General features: G+C 43.6%; 1 protein-coding gene across 1 annotated transcript in view; it reads right to left on the minus strand.

Moving 5' to 3' along the window:
* Positions 1 to 13963, minus strand: part of LOC110486699 (tumor necrosis factor receptor superfamily member 16) — a 69612-nt gene that overhangs the window by 20913 nt on the left and 34736 nt on the right. The window contains exon 3 of the mRNA XM_021558479.2: positions 7692 to 8054. Within this exon, the coding sequence (XP_021414154.2) occupies positions 7692 to 8054 (363 nt within the window). The remainder of the gene's footprint in view (positions 1 to 7691; positions 8055 to 13963) is intronic.

The raw sequence follows: 13963 nt of genomic DNA on the forward strand, positions 1-13963 counted from the left end.
GTGTTCTCAGCCCTCTCCTGTACTCCCTGCTCACCCATGACTGCGTGGCCATGCATGCTTCCAACTCAATCATCAAGTTTTCAGACGACACTACAGTGGTAGGCCTGAATACCAACAACGACAAGACAGCCTACAGGGAGGAGGTGAGGGCCCTCGGAGTGTGGTGTCAGGAAAATAACCTCTCACTCAACTTCATAAAAGCAAAGGAGATGATTGTGGACTTCAGGAAACACCAGAGGGAACACCACCCTATCCACATCGAGGGGACTGCAGTGAAGAAGGTGGAAAGTTTTAAGCTCCTCGGCATACACATCACAGACAAACTGAAATGGTCCACCCACACAGACAGTGTGGTGAAGAAGGCACAACAGTGCCACACGAGCCACTGCCTGTCCACCTTAACGCCACTTTAATAATGTTTACATATCCTACATTACTCATCTCATATGTATATACTGTATTCTACACCATCTACTGCATCTTGCCTATGCCACACGCCATCGCTCATCCATATATTTATATGTACATATTCTTATTCATCACTTTACATTTGTGTGTATTTGTGTGTATAAGGTAGTTGTTGTGGATTTGTTAGATTACTTGTTAGATTTTACTGCATAGTTGGAACTAGAAGCACAAGCGTTTCACTACACTTGCATTAACATCTGCTAACCATGTGTATGTGGCCAATAAAATGTGATTTTACTTGTTTTCTCAATTCTTTGAATCGCCTCCGCATAGGAGATTTGATTGACAGCTCTAACTTTTGCCACCTTCTTCACCTTCACAGGGCACTCCAGGAACTCAGGATCATGATCCCCACCACAATTGCAACACCATCATCTTTCTACACACCATTCTTCAGAATACTCTGTTCGTCTGCACACACTTGAAATGTCTGCACACACTTGAAATGTCTGCACACACTTGAAACGTCTGCACACACTTGAAACGTCTGCACACACTTGAAACGTGGCCAAATCGTTTAATATTCTTACACTGCAGTGGTTTGGGTACGAAAGCTTCCTACATAACCAAGTTTCACATGCGTAGGTATTTGCTCTTTATCAAAAAACCAACATTATCGACAGACTTTCTTCTATTTCTCCATTCCTCCAGCGGTTCAGACGCCGGGCACCAACCACACCAGGAATTCTCTTCAGGTATTCAACCTGAACATCCGTCGTCGCCCCTGAGATGACTCTTTTAACGGGTGCTCTACTCTGAAGTTCAAAACATAAAACTTCTGTTGTCCGGATTCGTTTGAGTCCCACTGAAATCTTCCTCTGCTCTTCAGAAATACAATGAATCAAAATACGCCATTTTAGACACCTCAAACGGATTTCCCACATATGCATCCTTACTCAACAAACGCATCCCAACAAGAAGCAATTAATTATCATTCACACACGTATCCTCCACTCCAATTTTAGACTATTTCAACTACTGTTCTCCATTCAGAACATTCGACTTCACCAAAATTACCCAATGCGTTGCTTGATTCCAACTCAGCATCCACTTCCGCCATCTTCCCACACTCTAGTCGACACATTGAAATGAAAGTGGACATGTAAACGTTGCATCATCTGCTCAGATGACAGATAAACCAACACATGTATTGACCCATTTTACTCATTGATATTGGTATGAGTGATGTTTCTGTTGTTTTATAGATCTACACAAGCTGCGGTTTGCTATTTAGAGTTGATGAACTAGACTTTCCATTGCAACAATGATGTCATTTCATTTAACGTAGCTACAACAAGCTTTGGCTCAAAGCAGCCTCATAAATGTTTTCAGTCAGACATTCATGCTTGCCACACACAGTTGAAATGTCTAGCCAACATTTTGAATTGAATAACATTGCTTGTGCACTTCAGAGCTGTAACGATTTAACGTTTTGGTTAAAGGCTTAAAGGCAAGTATAAACGCATACTAGTAGTAGTCATCGTTCCTGCTGGAGAGTCTACACATTCTGAGTGACGCAAAACAATGTCAACATCTCACTGGCTTCTTCTCTGGCGAGCTCTCATTGGCTATTGCTGATCACAGTTCTAAAAGCTTGTTGTTGCACATTTCACACTACAAGAACATTGCAGATTTTGCTCCGATAAAATCAAACATGTTTGAAAATATCGGGATGTCTGGGACTGCTCGAAGACGAGATCGGTAGCCCTCAGATTGCGTCTCTGACCCGTTCAAGTTAAATGAGCGTTGGTAACGGCCGTACATCCTGAGTAGGCAACGACATGGGGATTTTGTCTCAGATTTCAGGGACAGATAAAATTGTGTAGTGTACACCCTGCATAACTCAATTGAACTAAGAATTAGCTGACTTTGCACACTGTTAAGCTAAGTGAATTAAATGTCATCAGCTAGCAAACTTCCTATTAGCTAGCTATCTTGATAACCATAACCATGGAAGAGGGTGAAATTGAATATCCAGCTGTCAGTAAAGGGAGAGTGTAGGCTACTGGACGGGGCAGGTCATTTTGTGGCAGGACATTATGAAAAGATTGTCCAGTTCCAGTACCTAGAGGGGAAAAGTTTGAGGACAGCGAGATAATTACAACATAATATTCTGTAATTTAAGTATGATGAAGCCTGTTTCTTTGTGATGTTTTCTGTCTTCAGATATGGAACGCTGTGAAAGCCTGTTTGTGTCACAACCTGATCTGTTTCACCTGTCTTTGTGATGGTCTCCACCCCCCTCCAGGTTACACCCATCTTCCCCATAATCCCCTGTGTATTTATACCTGTGTTCTCTGTTTGTTTGTTGCTAGTTCTTTTTGTTCATAAAACCTACCAGCATTTGTTCCCCTGCTCCTGCATGTTTTCGTGCTCCTGTTTTCTAGTCCTTCCCGATGTTGACCGTTCTGCCTGCCCTGACCCTGAGACTGCCTGCCCTGACCCTGAGACTGCCTGACTGCCTGCCATTTTGTACCTTACCCCACCGTTCTGGATTATTGACCCCTGCCTTGCCTGACCCTGAGACTGCCTGCCGTTCTGGATCCTTTACACACTCTCTGGATTATTGACCACTGCCTTCCCTGACCCTGAGACTGCCTGCCGTTCTGGATCCTTTACACACTCTCTGGATTATTGACCACTGCCTGCCCTGACCCTGAGACTGCCTGCCTTGACCCTGAGACTGCCTGCCTTGACCCTGAGACTGCCTGCCCCTGTTGTTGAAATACACTTTTGTTGCTTCGACACAGTCTGCATCTGCGTCTTACCTAAACGTGATAGTTTGCCGATGAAGAGAGAGGCCCCAATGAATGTTCCAAGAGACTAAGGGTATATCCTATATGCCATGGGTCATTGTGGATAGCTACTTCTTGTCCCTCATGCTAGGGACAACCAAATATTACAACCAAATATCACTTCAGAAATGTCAACATTTTAAATATTGACATGGCCAGCATTGTAGACCATTTCTCACCTCTTGCTGCTGATTTAACTGATCTAGAAATAACAGAGACATGCTGTTAAAACCTGCATGCTGTAAATGTTCTCAAATGTTTTGTCACCACTGCTTGTTTTGTAGATGTTTTTGTCCTCATGCACTGTTGCTACTAATCTGGTGAGCACCAAATTTGTCCTCAATTTGTCCTGTTCTGTTCTTGGGAACAGAACAGTCATGGCAATGGTTTGATGGCATCCACATGTTTCCGTGTGACCTTATGGGTGTATGACTGTGGCTCCTTTCACATGCCAGAGTCCCCCTGACACACCACACAGGGCAAGGTCACCCAGAGCCACCCCATACTGCCACTACTGTCCCTAGCACTGTCCCTAGTCCTGTCCGTGGCCAGCGGAACACAACACAGGGTCACAGAGAAGAAGACAGAGCCCCGAGGTCAGAGGTGAGAGGCACTCTGGTTGTGTGCTGTCTTTATCTCCACTGCTGGTGGTCCTCTATATGGTACAGCACAAGGCTGCATTGTACCCTACTGTACATCACTCATAATAGAAGGCCTGACATAGATGTTCACTCAGTGTATGAGGCACACATGGTGCGGTTTGACTGGATTTCTGCAGTCCATATGACTCTGACTCTCACACAACTTATGAGTGATATAAGTGATATTCCCAATTCTCATATTTAGAGAGAGAAAGAGAGAGAACACTGTATATAAAAAAACAGAGAAGGGAAGAGAGGACACAATTTCTTACACTTTCATGTCTGGACTAGTTCATGTGACTATGAATTGGGAAGGTTCTGGACTGGTTCATGTGATTATGAATTGGGAAGGTTCTGGAGTTGTTCATGTGACTATGAATTGGGAAGGTTCTGGACTTGTTCATGTGATTATGGTGCTGGGACATGTGTCCTCTTTTTTTCCTCACTACCTTCTACTCTCTCTCTGTCTCTCTCTCTCTCTTGATCTCTTTCTGTCTATCTGTCTCTCTAACTCTCTCTCTCTTCTCTCAGTTTAATCTTCCTCTCTCTGAACAGAGATGTCTCTGGCTGATCAGAAGCAGGTGTTTCTGCCTTTTTGAGAACCCAGAAACAGCTGTCAGTTTGCCTCCTGAATGACACTTTACTCACTATGTAGTGTACTACTTTAGACCAGGACACACTACAGGCTCTGGTTAAAAGCATAAAAGCAATTCACTATATAGGGAATAGAGTGCCATTTTGGACATAGCCTATGTGTGGGTGAGAGAGTGGTTCCTCCTCTCCTGATCTTTCTGGATTTATCTTTTCTCAGTCTGTTTCACAACTAACTGAGAACTGCCAGCCGCGGCCAAGAGATGACAGAACATTAAAAGAAGAGCGATTTATGACCCCCATCTGCCTGACAAGCATCTCCAGCACAGTGCAGCAGGTGTCCACGGATATCCCACTTGCATTTGCAACGTGGCATTTCTGGCCCAGGCAGCATCCAAGCCCAGCACAAAAACCTCACCCAAGTCCCCCATCCAAAAAGTAACTCATCCTAGTAAGTGTCCAAGTTCCAAAATCCGAACCGAATATCCAAAACCATTACGGAAATCTTGTTTCCAAAACCCCAAATTAATGTCCATGATCCAAAACCAATATCAAGCCTTGTTTTGATCACCTTTACAAAACCTTGGAACATTCTAGTCCTACTGTACCAAAGGTCATCTGGAGGTGGCATTAAGGACTTCTGTTATAAATTTGATCATTTCCTTCATAGAGTATATTTACTGGAACTCAAACCTGCTGGTCCCATAAACCTAACCCAGCCTGTGGAGCCAACCCATTACTATAAACCTAACCCAGCCTGTGGAGCCAACCCAGGTCCCATAGACCTAACCCAGCCTGTGGAGCCAACCCAGGTCCCATAAACCTAACCCAGCCTGTGGAGCCAACTCAGGTCCCATAGACCTAACCCAGCCTGTGGAGCCAACCCAGGTCCCATAGACCTAACCCAGCCTGTGGAGCCAACCCAGGTCCCATAGACCTAACCCAGCCTGTGGAGCCAACCCAGGTCCCATAGACCTAACCCAGCCTGTGGAGCCAACCCAGGTCCCATAGACCTAACCCAGCCTGTGGAGCCAACCCAAGTCCCATAAACCTAACCCAGCCTGTGGAGCCAACCCAGGTCCCATAGACCTAACCCAGCCTGTGGAGCCAACCCAGGTCCCATAGACCTAACCCAGCCAGTGGAGCCAACCTAGGTCCCATAAACCTAACCCAGCCTGTGGAGCCAACCCAGGTCCCATAAACCTAACCCAGCCTGTGGAGCCAACCCAGGTCCCATAGACCTAACCCAGCCTGTGGAGCCAACCCAGGTCCCATAGACCTAACCCAGCCTGTGGAGCCAACCCAGGTCCCATAAACCTAACCCAGCCTGTGGAGCCAACCCAGGTCCCATAAACCTAACCCAGCCTGTGGAGCCAACCCAGGTCCCATAAACCTAACCCAGCCTGTGGAGCCAACCCAGGTCCCATAAACCTAACCCAGCCTGTGGAGCCAACTCAGGTCCCATAGACCTAACCCAGCCTGTGGAGCCAACCCAGGTCCCATAGACCTAACCCAGCCTGTGGAGCCAACCCAGGTCCCATAGACCTAACCCAGCCTGTGGAGCCAACCCAAGTCCCATAAACCTAACCCAGCCTGTGGAGCCAACCCAGGTCCCATAGACCTAACCCAGCCTGTGGAGCCAACCCAGGTCCCATAGACCTAACCCAGCCTGTGGAGCCAACCCAGGTCCCATAGACCTAACCCAGCCTGTGGAGCCAACCCAAGTCCCATAAACCTAACCCAGCCTGTGGAGCCAACCCAGGTCCCATAGACCTAACCCAGCCTGTGGAGCCAACCCAGGTCCCATAGACCTAACCCAGCCAGTGGAGCCAACCTAGGTCCCATAAACCTAACCCAGCCTGTGGAGCCAACCCAGGTCCCATAAACCTAACCCAGCCTGTGGAGCCAACCCAGGTCCCATAGACCTAACCCAGCCTGTGGAGCCAACCCAGGTCCCATAGACCTAACCCAGCCTGTGGAGCCAACCCAGGTCCCATAAACCTAACCCAGCCTGTGGAGCCAACCCAGGTCCCATAAACCTAACCCAGCCTGTGGAGCCAACCCAGGTCCCATAAACCTAACCCAGCCTGTGGAGCCAACCCAGGTCCCATAAACCTAACCCAGCCTGTGGAGCCAACCCAGGTCCCATAAATCTAACCCAGTATGTGGAGCCAACCCAGGTCCCATAGACCTAACCCAGCCTGTGGAGCCAACCCAGGTCCCAGGTCCCATAGACCTAACCCAGCCTGTGGAGCCAACCCAGGTCCCATAGACCTAACCCAGCCTGTGAAGCCAACCCATTACTATAAACCTAACCCAGCCTGTGGAGCCAACACATTACTATAAACCTAACCCAGTCTGTGGAGCCAACACATTACTATAAACCTAACCCAGCCTGTGGAGCCAACACATTACTATAAACCTAACCCAGCCTGTGGAGCCAACACATTACTATAAACCTAACCCAGTCTGTGGAGCCAACACATTACTATAAACCTAACCCAGCCTGTGGAGCCAACACATTACTATAAACCTAACCCAGCCTGTGGAGCCAACACATTACTATAAACATAACCCAGCCTTTGGAGCCAACACATTACTATAAACCTAACCCAGCCTGTGGAGCCAACACATTACTATAAACCTAACCCAGTCTGCTACCAAAGCAGGGAGCTCCATATCTTGCAGCAGCAGTGGACCTCCCAGAGGCTGGGCTTATTATTCACTGACATGGCTGATTTCATGCCACGTCCACCCTACTGGATTGATAACTTCCTGGGTATGTGCTCCAGTGCTGCAGCCTGCCCTGTAGTGCATCTGTGTTCACCGGGCCCGCAGAGGGAATACCTGGCCTCTAGTTAGAGCGTTTGGAGATTATGCACTGTCTCTGTGTTGACACTCCACCACTTCTTGACCTCTGTGACCGCTGTTCTGTTTTTTCTGCCGTCTGACAATTTGGCCTGCATGGCTCTCTGACCCTGACTGTAGAACAGACACATGTGGAAGTCACCCCTGTAGACATCCTAAATTCACATGAGAAAGAAAACATTGTGATAGAGACATACAGGACTTTACTATACGACCCTGATAGGCCAGGAGGGCAAAGGTTACCATAAGTTCCCAGACGTTACTGCTACTGACTAGCATGCAGGTTGTGTGTGTGTATGTTGCTGTGAGTGTGCGTTGGTTCTCTTACTATGGCAGAGGGAGTCGCTGACGGGGGTGCAGGCGCTCAGCTCCACCTCAATGCCCTCATCACATATGGTGCAGGGCAGGCAGGGGTCCAGGGAGCTGTCCCGGTCAGAGTAGGTGTCGTCTATACACTCCTCACACACCGTGTCGTGGTTGTGCTCGCAGTGTGCCAACACGCCCTGGCCCGCCGGGCACACCGTGCAGGGCTCACAGCGCCCAGACACCTCATTCAGGTAGTAGTTGTAGTCACACACACAGATGGCATTGTTGGAGTCGGTGCAGGGTGTCTGCATGCGCATCAGACCTGTACACATGGTGCAGGGGATACAGGTGTCTATGTGGCTGTAGGTCTCTGAGTAGGTCTCACCTGGAGGAGAAGAAAGAAGAGGGGGATAGAGAACAATGAGGGGAGGATGAGACAGAGGGGAGAGGGGGATGGAGGAGAGAGAGAGAGACAGTCAGTCTAATGACATGAATCATGTTTACTGCTGCTGTGTTCATCGAGAGGGGGGACACAGTGATCCAGTGGGCTCTGGATGATTTGTGTTCTGAGACATGAAAGGTGCTCTTGTTAAGGAAGGAGTCTGAAGCTCGCCGCGCTCATTACTAGATTGATCTCTGTGTGGACTGTACCGACTGTACTGTAATGATATAGCTCTCTACTGCTCTGAACAGACGATGAGATGGCCTGTATTCAAAGTTAATCAAGCTGGGTTTGGCACAAATGATCACTGGCAATTTGATGCTTGGCCACTCTTCATCATTTTAAAGTAAGTTTCAAGCTATTTCTGAAAAGAATACATGCGTCTAACAATATTGAGATGTATAAACGTAGCGCACGCCATATGCATGTTTCTCATTGTAAATCAGACTTGTCATGAAACTGTGCGTGTGTGAACAAGCATTATAACTCTGCCAGGAAAACGCCCTCCATTCACCTGACTATAACACCCTTCAAAACACTTTATTTGCTGTATGATGTGGAACTATTGGAATTGGGCCAGGGGACGGCAGTTTCTAAAAGAAAGAGCAATGGCCAATTTGATCACATTTCTGTAGAGGTGTGGGCAGAATGTTTTAGTCTTTTACAGTGACTTTTTCAAACTAAACATGCATGCTGCCTATACCGAGTGCCAAACACTTACCCTATTGATTGTATGTTAATTTTTTTTTTTAAATGCTACAGCCCACACTTCTTTGCAAAAGACTAATTGTTTTGTTTATCAATATATGATTGTGTTTCTTCAGTATCTCCTGCCTTGGGTCTCTGAGATGTCGCACTCCTATCGCACAGCAATACTGTAGCCTAAACCCATACTGTCAAGTCTTTTACACAAGCTACCGATATATTTACTGTGTAGGAAGAATGTATTAATCTTTTCCAGTAATTTAGCCTGTGTCTGGCTGTAAAAGGCAGTAATTTATTCTGTATCTGGCTGTAAAGGACAGTAATTTATGCTGTATCTGGCTGTAAAGGACAGTAATTTATGCTGTATCTGGCTGTAAAGGACAGTAATTTATGCTGTACCTGGCTGTAAAGGACAGTCATTTATGTTGTACCTGGCTGTAAAGGACAGTAATTTATGCTGTATCTGGCTGTAAAGGACAGTAATTTATGCTGTACCTGGCTGTAAAGGACAGTCATTTATGTTGTACCTGGCTGTAAAGGACAGTAATTTATGCTGTATCTGGCTGTAAAGGACAGTAATTTATGCTGTACCTGGCTGTAAAGGACAGTAATTTATGTTGTACCTGGCTGTAAAGGACAGTAATTTATGCTGTATCTGGCTGTAAAGGACAGTCATTTATGCTGTATCTGGCTGTAAAGGACAGTAATTTATTCCGTATCTGGCTGTAAAGGACAGTAATTTATGCTGTCTCTGGCTGTAAAGAACAGTAATTTATGTTGTACCTGGCTGTAAAGGACAGTAATTTATGCTGTATCTGGCTGTAAAGGACAGTCATTTATGCTGTATCTGGCTGTAAAGGACAGTAATTTATTCTGTATCTGGCTGTAAAGGACAGTAATTTATGCTGTATCTGGCTGTAAAGGACAGTAATTTATGTTGTACCTGGCTGTAAAGGACAGTAATTTATGCTGTATCTGGCTGTAAAGGACAGTAATTTATTCTGTATCTGGCTGTAAAGGACAGTAATTTATGCTGTACCTGGCTGTAAAGGACAGTAATTTATGCTGTATCTGGCTGTAAAGGACAGTAATTTATGTTGTGGAGCTGGCTGTAAAGGACAGTAATTTATGCTGCACCTGGCTGTAAAGGACAGTAATTTATGCTGTATCTGGCTGTAAAGGACAGTAATTTATGCTGTACCTGGCTGTAAAGGACAATAATTTATGCTGTATCTGGCTGTAAAGGACAGTAATTTATGCTGTATCTGGCTGTAAAGGACAATAATTTATGCTGTATCTGGCTGTAAAGGACAGTCATTTATGCTGTACCTGGCTGTAAAGGACAGTAATTTATGCTGTATCTGGCTATAAAGGACAGTAATTTATGCTGTATCTGGCTGTAAAGGACAATAATTTATGCTGTATCTGGCTGTAAAGGACAGTAATTTATGCTGTATCTGGCTGTAAAGGACAATAATTTATGCTGTATCTGGCTGTAAAGGACAGTCATTTATGCTGTATCTGGCTGTAAAGGACAGTAATTTATGCTGTAACTGGCTGTAAAGGACAGTAATTTATGCTGTATCTGGCTGTAAAGGACAATAATTTATGCTGTATCTGGCTGTAAAGGACAGTAATTTATGCTGTATCTGGCTGTAAAGGGCAGTAATTTATGCTGTATCTGGCTGTAAAGGACAATCATTAATGCTGTATCTGGCTGTAAAGGACAGTAATTTATGCTGTATCTTGCTGTAAAGGACAGTAATTTATGCTGTATCTGGCTGTAAAGGACAATAATTTATGCTGTATCTTGCTGTAAAGGACAGTAATTTATGCTGTATCTGGCTGTAAAGGACAATAATGTATGCTGTATCTGGCTGTAAAGGACAGTAATTTATGATGTATCTGGCTGTAAAGGACAATAATTTATGCTGTATATGACTGTAAAGGACAGTAATTTATGCTGTATCTGGCTCTAAAGGACAGTAATTTATGCTGTATCTGGCTGTAAAGGGCAGTAATTTATGCTGTATCTGGCTGTAAAGGACAGTAATTTATGCTGTATCTTGCTGGAAAGGACAGTAATCTATGCTGTATCTGGCTGTAAAGGACAATATTTTATGCTGTATCTTGCTGTAAAGGACAGTAATTTATGCTGTATCTGGCTGTAAACGACAGTAATTTATGCTGTATATGGCTGTAAAGGACAATAATTTATGCTGTATCTGGCTGTAAAGGACAATAATTTATGCTGTATCTGGCTGTAAAGGACAATAATGTATGCTGTATCTGGCTGTAAAGGACAATAATTTATGCTGTATCTGGCTGTAAAGGACAATAATGTATGCTGTATCTGGCTGTAAAGGACAGTAATTTATGCTGTACCTGGCTGTAAAGGACAATAATTTATGCTGTATCTCGCTGTAAAGGACAGTAATTTATGCTGTATCTGGCTGTAAAGGACAATAATTTATGCTGTATCTGGCTGTAAAGGACATTAATTTATGCTGTACCTGGCTGTAAAGGACAATAATTTATGCTGTATCTGGCTATAAAGGACAGTAATTTATGCTGTATCTGGCTGTAAAGGACAATAATTTATACTGTATCTGGCTGTAAAGGACAGTAATTTATGCTGTATCTGGCTGTAAAGGACAATAATTTATGCTGTATCTGGCTGTAAAGGACAGTCATTTATGCTGTATCTGGCTGTAAAGGACAGTAATTTATGCTGTATCTGGCTGTAAAGGACAGTAATTTATGCTGTATCTGGCTGTAAAGGACAATAATTTATGCTGTATCTGGCTGTAAAGGACAGTAATTTATGCTGTATCTGGCTGTAAAGGACAATATTTTATGCTGTATCTTGCTGTAAAGGACAGTAATTTATGCTGTATCTGGCTGTAAATGACATTAATTTATGCTGTATATGGCTGTAAAGGACAATATTTTATGCTGTATCTGGCTGTAAAGGACAGTCATTTATGCTGTATCTGGCTGTAAAGGACAATAATTTATGCTGTATCTGGCTGTAAAGGACAGTAATTTATGCTGTATCTGGCTGTAAAGGGCAGTAATTTATGCTGTATCTGGCTGTAAAGGACAATAATTTATGCTGTATCTGGCTGTAAAGGACAGTAATTTATGCTGCATCTGGCTGTAAAGGACAGTAATTTATGCTGTATCTGGCTGTAAAGGACAGTAATTTATGCTGCATCTGGCTGTAAAGGAGAGTAATTTATGTTGCATCTGGCTGTAAAGGACAGTAATGTATGCTGTATCTGGCTGTAAAGGACAATAATTGATGCTGTATCTGGCTGTAAAGGACAGTAATTTATGCTGTACCTGGCTGTAAAGGACAATAATTTATGCTGTATCTGGCTGTAAAGGACAGTAATTTATGCTGTAATTTATGCTGTATCTGGCTGTAAAGGACAATAATTTATGCTGTATCTGGCTGTAAAGGACAGTAATTTATGCTGTATCTGGCTGTAAAGGACAATATTTTATGCTGTATCTGGCTGTAAAGGACAGTCATTTATGCTGTATCTGGCTGTAAAGGACAGTAATTTATGCTGTATCTGGCTGTAAAGGACAGTAATTTATGCTGTATCTGGCTGTAAAGGACAATAATTTATGCTGTATCTGGCTGTAAAGGACAGTAATTTATGCTGTATCTGGCTGTAAAGGGCAGTAATTTATGCTGTATCTGGCTGGAAAGGACAGTAATCTATGCTGTATCTGGCTGTAAAGGACAATATTTTATGCTGTATCTTGCTGTAAAGGACAGTAATTTATGCTGTATCTGGCTGTAAACGACAGTAATTTATGCTGTATATGGCTGTAAAGGACAATAATTTATGCTGTATCTGGCTGTAAAGGACAATAATTTATGCTGTATCTGGCTGTAAAGGACAATAATGTATGCTGTATCTGGCTGTAAAGGACAATAATTTATGCTGTATCTGGCTGTAAAGGACAATAATGTATGCTGTATCTGGCTGTAAAGGACAGTAATTTATGCTGTACCTGGCTGTAAAGGACAATAATTTATGCTGTATCTCGCTGTAAAGGACAGTAATTTATGCTGTATCTGGCTGTAAAGGACAATAATTTATGCTGTATCTGGCTGTAAAGGACATTAATTTATGCTGTACCTGGCTGTAAAGGACAATAATTTATGCTGTATCTGGCTATAAAGGACAGTAATTTATGCTGTATCTGGCTGTAAAGGACAATAATTTATACTGTATCTGGCTGTAAAGGACAGTAATTTATGCTGTATCTGGCTGTAAAGGACAATAATTTATGCTGTATCTGGCTGTAAAGGACAGTCATTTATGCTGTATCTGGCTGTAAAGGACAGTAATTTATGCTGTATCTGGCTGTAAAGGACAGTAATTTATGCTGTATCTGGCTGTAAAGGACAATAATTTATGCTGTATCTGGCTGTAAAGGACAGTAATTTATGCTGTATCTGGCTGTAAAGGACAATATTTTATGCTGTATCTTGCTGTAAAGGACAGTAATTTATGCTGTATCTGGCTGTAAATGACATTAATTTATGCTGTATATGGCTGTAAAGGACAATATTTTATGCTGTATCTGGCTGTAAAGGACAGTCATTTATGCTGTATCTGGCTGTAAAGGACAGTAATTTATGCTGTATCTGGCTGTAAAGGACAGTAATTTATGCTGTATCTGGCTGTAAAGGACAATAATTTATGCTGTATCTGGCTGTAAAGGACAGTAATTTATGCTGTATCTGGCTGTAAAGGGCAGTAATTTATGCTGTATCTGGCTGTAAAGGACAATAATTTATGCTGTATCTGGCTGTAAAGGACAGTAATTTATGCTGCATCTGGCTGTAAAGGACAGTAATTTATGCTGTATCTGGCTGTAAAGGACAGTAATTTATGCTGCATCTGGCTGTAAAGGAGAGTAATTTATGTTGCATCTGGCTGTAAAGGACAGTAATGTATGCTGTATCTGGCTGTAAAGGACAATAATTGATGCTGTATCTGGCTGTAAAGGACAGTAATTTATGCTGTACCTGGCTGTAAAGGACAATAATTTATGCTGTATCTGGCTGTAAAGGACAGTAATTTATGCTGTAATTTATGCTGTATCTGGCTGTAAAGGACAAT

This window comes from Oncorhynchus mykiss, chromosome 13 (assembly GCF_013265735.2).
Source record: "Oncorhynchus mykiss isolate Arlee chromosome 13, USDA_OmykA_1.1, whole genome shotgun sequence".
In the NCBI taxonomy this organism is placed as follows: domain Eukaryota; kingdom Metazoa; phylum Chordata; class Actinopteri; order Salmoniformes; family Salmonidae; genus Oncorhynchus; species Oncorhynchus mykiss.